At 44.4% G+C, this 10476-nt stretch overlaps 1 protein-coding gene and 1 pseudogene across 1 annotated transcript in view; one reads left to right on the top strand and one right to left on the bottom strand.

Moving 5' to 3' along the window:
- The first annotated feature begins 6046 nt into the window (after window positions 1-6046).
- POLB (polymerase (DNA directed), beta) overlaps window positions 6047-10476 on the top strand; it is a 39994-nt gene continuing 35564 nt past the window's right edge. The window contains exons 1-2 of the mRNA XM_011960641.1: window positions 6047-6264; window positions 6591-6648. Coding sequence (XP_011816031.1) covers window positions 6204-6264; window positions 6591-6648 — 119 coding nt within the window. The 5' untranslated portion in view covers window positions 6047-6203. The remainder of the gene's footprint in view (window positions 6265-6590; window positions 6649-10476) is intronic.
- LOC105525123 lies at window positions 9353-10238 on the bottom strand (annotated as a pseudogene).

Genomic DNA, 10476 nt, shown 5'->3' with positions numbered 1-10476 from the left:
CCTGGTAAATGACAGTGGGAAATAACACCCAAAAGGCAAGGATGGGGTCAGACTGGGGAGGGAAAGGATGTTGGGCTAAAGACTATAAGCTTATGTTACAGGCAACTGAGCCACTGAAGAATTTTGACCAGGAAAATGCCAACCAAAGCAGTCATTTTAAAAGTTTATGGCTGTTCAGTTATAGGACAAGTTGTGAAAAGAAAGAAAAATGGAAAAAAAAAAAGTTTATGGCTGGAACAGTATAACTGCTTAAAAAGTGAAAAGCCAGGCCAGGCGTGATGGCTCACGCCTGTATTTCCAACACTTCGGGAGGCTGAGGCAGGCAGATCACCTGAGGTCAGGAGTTCGAGACCAGCCTGACCAACATGGAGAAACCCTGTCTCTACTAAAAATACAAAATTAGCCAGGTGTGGTGGGGCACACCTGTAATCCCAGCTACTCGGGAGGCTGAGGCAGGAGAATCGCTTGAACCTGGGAGGCAGAGGTTGCGGTGAGCCGAGATTGCACCATTGCACTCCAGCCTGGGCAACAAGAGTGAAATTTTGTCTCAAAAAAAAAAAAAAAAAAAAAGTGAAAATCCAGGAGTTAGAATGTCTGCTTCCAAAAAGTAGATACACTTTTTCCTCTCAGTAAGTACAGCTAAACTCCTTGGTCATGTAAACAAACACAAGACTCTGAAAGGTAGATATAAGACAGAAGACTATCCCTGGACCTTGGGATCTGAGGAAGGACTCTGGTAGTTATTCTGTGGCTTTTCTTTTTGTCTCAAGGTTGAGTGCTGGCTTTGGGAGGTCAAGGTGGGTGGATCGGGAGGTCAGGAGTTTGAGACCAGCTTGACCAACGTGGTGAAACCCCGTCTCTACTAAAAATACAAAAATTAGCCGGGTGTGTTGGCATGCAGCTGTAATCCCAGCTACTCAGGAGGCTGAGGCAGGAGAATCGCTTGAACCCGGGAGGAGGAGGTTGCAGTGAGCCAAGATCATGCCACTGCACTCCAGCCTGGGTGACACAGCGAGACTATGTCTCAAAACAAAAAAGAAAAAAGATTGAGTGCTGGAGAAGCCAACCAATGGGCACAGACAAGAAAGCCTCAAGAAAGCCTGCTTTCTCTGCATTAGTTTCCTAGACCTGCTATAGTCAGTTACCACAACTTTGGTGGCTTAAATGACAGAAACTTATCGTCTCCCAGTTCTGGAGGCCAGAAGTCTGAAATAAAGATGCGAACAAAACCACACCTCTTCTGAAGGCTCTAGGGAGGTTCTGTCCCTGGTGGCGTCCAGCTTCTGGTGGCTTCAGGCAATCCTTGACTTGTGACTGCATCTCTGCCTTTAGGTCATATTGCTGCCGCTCTCTGTCACATCTCTGCTATGTATCTCTTACAAGAATACTTGCCATTGGATTTAGAGCCAATTTGAAAAACCCAGGATAAGCACTTTCTCTCAAGATGTTTCATGTAATCACAGTTTGCCATATGAGGTAATACAGGCTCTGGGGATTATGATATGGACATCTTCTTGGGGGCCACCATTCAGCCCACTACAGTCCACTCTCTGGCACCCCAAAATCTATATTTGTCCTGCATGAAAAATACATTTATTCTGCCCAATATCTCCCAAAGTCTCAACTCATGCAGCATGAACTAAGACCAAATTTGCATCTATATATTAGCTCAGAAGTCCTGCATCTCATCTAATCAGATGTGGGTGAGACCCCATGCATGATTCATTTTAGGATTAAATTTCTCTGGCTGTGGACCCGTGATACTACGGGTTATCAGCTTCTAAATAACTTTGGAATTTGGATAAATACATTTATTTAAGACTGACATAATAGGCATGTGATAGATGTTCTCATTCTGAAAGGGAAAATTTGAAGGCATAAAGAAGTCACCATTCCCAACCAATTTCGATCCAGCAGAGAAAATTCTATTAGGATTCAAGGCCTGAAAATAATTCCCTAGCTTGAAGTGCCACCCACTGGGCCCACAGCAGTTCTGCAGACCTTTGTGTCTGCTCACAGCAGAACCATGGGCCTCTCTGTACCCATGGTGGCTCCATAGGCCTCTGAGTCTGTGCTCACAGTGACATCATAGGCCTGTGTCTCTGCATCCATCACTTCTGTCTGCTTCTCTGGCCTCTGTCTCTGTGCCCCTGGCTCTGCCCTTGGAGTCATTCTTGCTTTTACTTGAAGGATGGCATGTTTGCAGCCCAGTAGCTCTGTCAATCCATTTCCTGCCTGTAGCAGTTTGGAATTCAACAGCCTTTTCTCATTTCACACTCTCTCTGTCACTTCCAGGCTAAGCTGTTTCTGCTGATGTAACACTCTCAAAAACCTTGTGGGTCCCCTGTGTATGTCATGGAGTTCAATGCCATTAGACAAGAGCATCCTCCACAAATTTTCTGGGATAATCCCATCTCTATTCCTGGCATCTATTGAGATGGTTGAGTGAGTCCAAGAGTCCCATGCTTCATCTCTTCATGCCACCACACCCGGTACATTTTTCTTATTTTTGTAAAAGAGATGGGGTCTCGCCATGTTGCCCAGTCTGGTCTTGAACTCCTGGACTTGATCCTCCTGCCTCCGCCCCCCAGAGTGCTGGGATTACGGGTGGCCATGTTTGACACTTCAGCAAAACTGCAATTTAAGATATAAATATTTATTGAGTACTTATTACGTGGAAACAAAAATTAAGTCCCTTCTCCCATGGAGCTGGCATTGCACATTGGTGGGAGTAAGCAGGAGTGCATAATGTGCAAACCATGTGTGAAAGTTTCCAGTCCTTCTTAGTGCTGTGAAGGAAACACACACACGGTAAAAACCTGGGCCTGGGCCTGGTCCAGGAACGTGACAAGGGTGTGACTGCCAGTCTGGGACCTGAGTGATGAGAAGAAGGCAGCCAGGGAAAGACCCATACAATGAGGGGACAAGACTGAGCAGGCACATGTATGCATGAAATAGGGACGTGTGTGTCCTAAATAACGAGAAAAGTGGCAAGAAATGCAGTAGGAGAGCAGGCAGGAGATGGATCACATAAGGCCTTGTGGGCCATGAAAAGGAGCTTGGAATTTTTTTTTTTTTTTTAAAGACTCTCTTGTTGCCCAGACTGGAGGGCAGTAGCGTGATCTCGGCTCACTGCAGCCTCCGCCTCCAGGGTTCAAACAATTCTCCTGCCTCAGCCTCCCAAGTAGCTGGGATTACAGCACCATGCCTGGCTAGTTTTTGTATTTTTAGTAGAAATGGGGTTTCACCATGTTGACTAGGCTGATCTGGAGCTCCTGACCTCAGATGATCCACCTGCCTCAGCCTCCCAAAGTGCTGGAATTACAGGCGTGAGCCACTGTGCCCCGCCAGGAGCTTGGATTTTATCCTAAGTGCAGTGGGAGGCTGTATAAATAAATAGGGACATATTTTGATACTACATCCTGAAAAGATCACCAGTCCTGTTTGGGGAATGTTCTGTAAGAGGACAAGAGCAGAAGCAGGAAGCCCACTGAGGAGGCTTTGGCAACAGTTCAGGAGGTCATGGAAGTTTGAGCTAGGGCAGTGGCAGCTGAGGGGTTGAGTGGTCATCCAGTTCAGCACATATTCCTGAGAGAACAGACAAGGTCTGCTGGCAGACAGGATGTGGGGTGTGAAAAGATCAATTAAGAATGACTCCTATGGGTTTGGCCTGATAGTAGGGTGGATTAAAATGCTATTAACTGACATGGGGGAAAGTTAAGGAGAAGCTGGTGGGGCAAGAGTCAGGAGTTCTTTAGGACACTTTATCTTTGAGATGCCTATAATGGACTAGGGCTATCCAGTAGACAGCCTGATGTATGAGACTGGAACTCAAGGGACAGGTCAGGACTTGAACTATGAGTTTAGGAGACTTCAAGCTAGAGATGCCATTTAAACAGGTAAAACTGGACAAGGTGGAAAAGCTGGTTTGAAGATTGAAGTGTGAAGCCATTTCCCATAAAGGCTGGAGAGTGGAGGAGGAGCTGGGAACCATTGCTCATGTGCACACGTGCCTGCACACACACACGCCCTGCTGAGGAGCGGCCAGTGAGGAAAAAGGAAACTCAGAGCATGTGGAATCTTAGAAGCCAACTGAAGCAAGTTATTTCAAGAAGAAAGTTGTGAAGCAGATCAAATGTACGTTATTCTAAGACGATAAGGACAGATAATGGATTATTTTCCTTGGTTTCTCTGGCACTAATTTTAAAAATATAATATTTGTAAAAATGGGCTGGGTGCAGTGGCTCACGCCCGTAATCCTAGCCCTTTAGGAGGCCAAGGTGGGCGGATCACTTGAGGTCAGGAGTTTGAGACCAGCCTGGCCAACATGGTAAAACCCCATCTCTACTAAAAATACAAAAATTAGCTAGGCGGGGTGGCGGGATCCTGTAATCCAAGCTACTAGGGAGGCTGAGGCAGGAGAATCACTTGAACCCAGGAGGCAGAGGTTGCAGTGAGCCGAGATCTTGCCATTGAACTCTGGCCTGCGGGACAAGAGCGAAACTCTGTCTCAAAAAAACCAAAGAAAATTGTAAAAATGATCCCACAGTTCCCTACATTTGTAACTTTCAAAATTCAGAGGTAAATACATTTTTATTTAAGGAGGAATAATTCTTCAGAGCAAAATAATCTGAATATCACCTGGAATAGAGATTGGACAGAAAAAAATGTGAACGGGAAAAACTAGGACAAGTCATATATGTAAATGACAGTGAGAATAAAGATAATAAATGAGAGTGATCATGGCTCACTGCAGCTTAACTAATCAGATAGTTAAGAAGTTGCAGGCATAAAGTTAAAAAGCAAGTACTAAATTGAGGAAAATACAAACATTTACAAAATTTCTACAAAAGCTATCCATAAAAAGGGCAAATAGTAATATATAGAAAGATCTACCAGATTAGTAACAAACTACCCCCATTAGAAAAATGAGTAAATGATATGAATAGGAAATTCAAAAAAAGAAGAATTACAGATTTCCAATAAGCATAACTTAAGATATACACTGATATTGTAAGGAAACACAATCACCACAGCCTTGCTAATCAAAGAAACTAATATTTATTGGAAAATAATGGGAATTTTTAATAGACTGGGTTAGAAGACTAGAAGTGTATGTCCCAAAATGTTAATAATAGTTCAGCTGTAGGGTGAGATCACTGATTTTCATTTTCTCCTTTTATACATTTTCCAGATTTCTCTACAGCAACTACATACCATTTTGTAATAAGATTTTAATTTGTCGATACACAAAGCAATTGCCTGGAATTGCAGTTCGATATGAACCCAGGAGTTACGCTTGTAAAATAAACTATTGCTGATGTCACATTTCCATTTCTCAAGCAGATTGTAAATTTCTCAGATGTAGGTCATCATGCTATAATGAGGGTTCCATTGCTCATGATCTAGATAAAACACTTCTCCGTTTCTTGCGGTCTCTTCATTAATTTGGTCCCTACCGCAAAGGCAGGGGAATTAAAAATAAAATATCTTTTGACACTGGTTGGTAGGTGTACTAACACGTTGTGTGCGGGAGGACTCCTGTTCTCGGCATGGTTCACGCCATGGTTCACGCCGGGCTCCGGCAGCGCCCTGGTACTAAGGGGCTGCACTGGAATGTGGACTGCCCGGTATCGTTAGAGAAAGGTTTGACAGTGTGACGCCAGAGTCGCCTCTGACCTCGAACAAAACGCGCCATGCATTGGGTCGCTATTACAATGCACATTTATGTGCAGGAAGCCAACCCACCAGCGCAAGTATTTCAGAATCAAGATCGCACTCCTGCTTTCCCTTCTAAGGAAAGGATGCCAGATAAACACTGGGAAAACAGATTTAATCTCTTAGGTCAGAACTCCAGGTCTTCCCAAAGGAAGGCCCCTGGGCTGTCATTCCGAGGTGCCTATTTCCTCCGCGCCGAGTCCACGTCCACGAGTCCACGAACCCTCCGGATTCCCTCTATTCACCGGCCGCCGGCGCGCCCCTCTAGCCCCGCCCCGCCTTGTCCCGCCCCGCCCAGGACGCGTGACGTCACAACAAGCGCCGTGCGCCGCGCCCCCTGTCAGGGACAGCCATTGTTCTGCCGGTGGCGCCGGTCGCGCCGGAGCTGGGTTGCTCCTGCACCCGTGTCTAAGTCCTGGTACCTCCTTCAAGCTGGGAGAGGGCCCTGGTTCTGAACACTCTGGGGTTCTCGGGTGCAGGCCGCCATGAGCAAACGGAAGGCGCCGCAGGAGACTCTCAACGGGGGAATCACCGACATGCTCACGGGTTAGCACCGGGCCAGGCCCCGCTGGCTTTCTTCTTTCTTTCCAGCCCCTTCGCCTGCCTTTCTTCTCTCCCACCCCGACAGTCCAGTGGGTGGGGTTGGCTCCTTGCAGCGGGTCGTCTTCCGTGGGGATCTCCCTCCGGCGCCCCTGGCTGGTTGTCAGTCCTGCCGGCAACACCTGGGCCATCGCTTGGGCTGCTTTTGGTCTGGCCCTTGAAGGAAAGGGGTGGTCACTGTATCTTAGAGGCTGCCACATGCCCTTCCAGAAAACAGTTCTCGTTTGTTTACTCGTGGTTCTTGTTCACCCGAGCCTTCTGTTGCCTTTCAGAACTCGCAAACTTTGAGAAGAACGTGAGCCAAGCTATCCACAAGTACAATGCTTACAGGTGGGACAGTGCAGCATTCTCGGTTAGCATACATTCTGGGATACCCTGTTTGGTGTGGCAGTTAACAGGACTGAGGGCCCAGTGGATATTTGGTCCATCTGCAAGAGCGGGAAAAAAGCAAGAATCGAGGCTGATACCTTACTCAGTATTTCTTGAAGAATGTGGGCAGCGCTTTATAGCATCAGTTCAGATAAGTTCCCAATTCTGATTGCAGGTAGCTGTAGCCTGATAGGTATTTTTCTCATCATCAAACACGAATTACTAGAAATGCGGTGTAATTTTAACCATAATGAAAGACAGCAGATGAAGTCCATACTGTGAAATGCATGTGGTTCAAGGAATCACATTTTTTCTTCTGGTTGGACTGAAGCTGATCCTGTGAGATCCTGATCTCACCTTCATGGGATCCTGTCCTCCTTGTTCATCTCACCAGGGACCTTATCCTATTCATTCTTTCCACATCCACCTGCTTCTCCTTAGCCTATATTTATGTATGTATGTATGTTTGTTTGAGACAGGGTCTCGCTGTGGCATGATCACAGCTCACTGCAGCTTCAATCTTCCAGCCTCAAGCGATCTTCCCACCTCAGCCTCCTGAGTGGCTGGGACTACAGGCGCATGCCACCACATCCACCTTATTTCTTTTTTTTTTTTCCTTCTTTCTTTCTTTTTTTTTCAGTTTTTTGTAGAGACCGGGTTTTGCTATGTTGCCCAGGCTGGTCTCCCAACTCCTGAGCTCAAATAGTCCACCCACCTCGGCCTCCCAGAGTAATGGGATTCCAGGCATCAGCCTCAGTGCCAGCCCTCCTTAGCCTATAAATATGTCCAAGTCCCTCAGCGCTTAAAAGCAAAACCAAAACAATCTTAACTTCCCTCTAGCTAGTACCTTTTCTCTTTTCTCACTTTACAGTGAATCTTCTTGAAAAATCTTCATTCCTTGCCTGGACTTCTTAATACCTAATCATTTACTCATTAAGAAGTTCAGTCCTTGCCTGGACCTACCACTGCTCTGAAAATCCTCTCACCTACATCTCATCTTATTGGATTCTCAGTGGCATTCCTCCATAGCTCATGCTGTGAAAGTCTCGTGACTTCTGTAGTGGCACTCTTTCTGGTCTTTCATCTCTTCTTCTGTCTTACCTTTGAATGTTGGTATAGGTTGAGCATCCCTAATCTAAAAATTTGAAATGCTCTAAAATCTGAATGATTGCCGACATGATGACACAAGTGGAAAATTCCACATCCGATCTCATGTGGTAGGTGGCAGTCAAAATGGTCAACACTTTGTTTCATGCAAAAAATTATTAAAATGATTGTATAAGATTACCTTCAGGGTATGTGTGTAAGGTGTATGAGAAATATAAATGAATTTTGTGTTTAGACTTGGACCTCACATATCCCTAAGATATCTTCTTATGCATATGCAAATATTCTAAACCCTGAAAAAAATTCAAAATCTGAAACAATGCTGGTCCCAGACATTTCAGATAAGGGATAATTAACCTGTGGTTCCGGGAAGTCTGCCTGCCCTTAGCCCTCTTTTCTTACTTCTGTAGTTTCCCTGACAATCTTGCCATTCTTGACTTTGAAATGCCATTTATATTGGTGACTCCAAATCTGTATCACTGGACTGTTTTCCACATTTTTAGCCCTATGCTGTCTTTATCCCAAGTCAGCTCCCTTCTTTCATTCCCACTCCACACAGTTCAGAGCTGATTGTGCTCCCTCCTTTCCTTACTTCTGTGACTTCCTATGTAAAGTAAAATAATTGTATTATCATCTATACATTTGATCATTCAAAATCATAGAGATATTCAACTTTGTATTCTATTTGGATCGCAGCAGGCCTCAGAAAAGAGGTGTTTAGTTTGAAGAAGCTCATCAGGGGATAAGTGAGAGGGCCAGTAGTCTAAACAAATAAAATGTGTCAAAGCATTGAGACATGAAGAGTATAACGTTTTCTAGGAGTCAGAAATTCAGTTTGCTTAAGGGGTATGGTGTGAGTGGGAAATAAGTCTGGAAAAGCAGGTGATTCCCTATCACTCCTGCATGCTTCTCCCTTTCCCAGTAGGCATTTCTCTTGATTGTGGCCAAAATATTCTTTTGAAAATAGTTATCTGATCTTGTCATTCAAATAACTAAATAATATTTTCTCTTTACCTTGATAAAACCCAAATACATCATAGCATACAAAAGGCCTTTCATCTGATTCTTCTTCCCTTTTAGACTTTGCCTCACAGTGCCAATGACCTGGAACTACTTGCCTTTCCTGAAATGATCCCCTCCATAAACTGTTGTTGCCTGCTCCTTTACTTATAAATATGTCTTTTCAGATTCATCATCAGTCATGTGCTTAGAAAGAAGTTCAGATCCAAATCTAAAGGGTTATTTGTGCTATAGCAGAAGGAAAATCCAAGGTTCCAAAGACTATCCAGTATTTATGCTTTTGACTTAGCTGTACTGTCACTTCTCATCAGCATCAACTCTGAATTACATTTTGCATTGAAATTATGGACAGAATACCATCGGCAAGCTCCCAGGATGTATCCAATCTGTCAGCAGATTAACAAGCTGGATATGTGTGAAGGTGGACAAGAATTACAGGTCACTGATTTATGCTGAACTGCAATGGGAACAATTTTTTTTTTTCTGTCCATAAGTTTATTGTCTTTATCCAAAAAATCCTCATAGAAAATTGTTTGGTTTAGCTCTCAGCAGCCTGCTCCTGAGCCCTGAGGAAGCTTACCTTCTTTTGAGCTATGCGATCTTTCTTCTGAGAAAGGAACATTTTGGGACGGTTACACCTCTTCTTTTTAACTTCTTTCTTGGGCTTCTTTTCATAGACTGGATTCTCTCCTGTAGCAGCATGAGCTTTCTTATACATCTCCTCCATCATGTCTGAAGTTATGCTATTCTTTATGTATTGAGAGAACTGTTTCTTGTAAGCATCTTTGTCTTCTTCCATTAAGTAGCGCATGTAATCTGCAACATTCTGGCCTATGATGTGCTTCTGGTGTACTTCTGCATTGAATTCCTTGCTTTCAGAATCATAACCAGGGAATCATTTGGTACTGTGAGGGATAGACAAAACTCCATCCAGGTCACCAAAAACTTTATTGCCAGTGGTAATTCTCTCAAGGCCTGCATCCAAATAGCAGGTAAAGGCACTTGGTGGACCATCAATGCTTTCCACATTGTATTCATTGCCAGTCACCTCCACTTGGCCTTCATAGATCTTGTCCAATGCCAAACCTATTGAGAAGCCTATGGGCCAGCAGCAGGCCAGTACAATACGCTGCAGCATAATTTGTCAGGCCAACCTTCACACCATATTTTGGCAGTTCATGTGCATATGCTGCGCAGGCTATCATATCCCCCTCTATACAGGCATAAGCAATCTGACACATCATATCTCTGTTACATGAACTATCATCCTATATTGGGGTGTGTTGTATTTATTTTTATCCTGTATTACCAAGCATTTCTGAGCATAGTAGTTTTACCATCCTGTCATCTTTAAATTTCATTTGGTGTCTCTTAAAGTAGGCCTTATTCTTAACAACTTTAACAAACTCCATCCTGTGGAACAGAGACCTGCAGGCCCAGCAGCACTAGGGGGCGGAAAGGTGGAAACAATTTTTAAAAACTGATACAGGGGCCAGGCACGGTGGCTCATGTCTATAATCCCAACACTTTGGGAGGCCAAGGCAGGTGGGTGGCTTGAGCCCAGGAGTTCAAGACCAACCTGGGCAACATAGGAACACCCCATCTCCATTAAAAAAATAAATAAATTGATGCGGGGACATAAGGGAATACAATTTGAAACTA

Source organism: Colobus angolensis, unplaced genomic scaffold (genome assembly GCF_000951035.1).
Source record: "Colobus angolensis palliatus isolate OR3802 unplaced genomic scaffold, Cang.pa_1.0 Scaffold52, whole genome shotgun sequence".
NCBI classification, from domain to species: domain Eukaryota; kingdom Metazoa; phylum Chordata; class Mammalia; order Primates; family Cercopithecidae; genus Colobus; species Colobus angolensis.
Note: the sequence above shows the minus strand (reverse complement) of the source record. Positions and strands in the feature narration are given on the sequence as shown.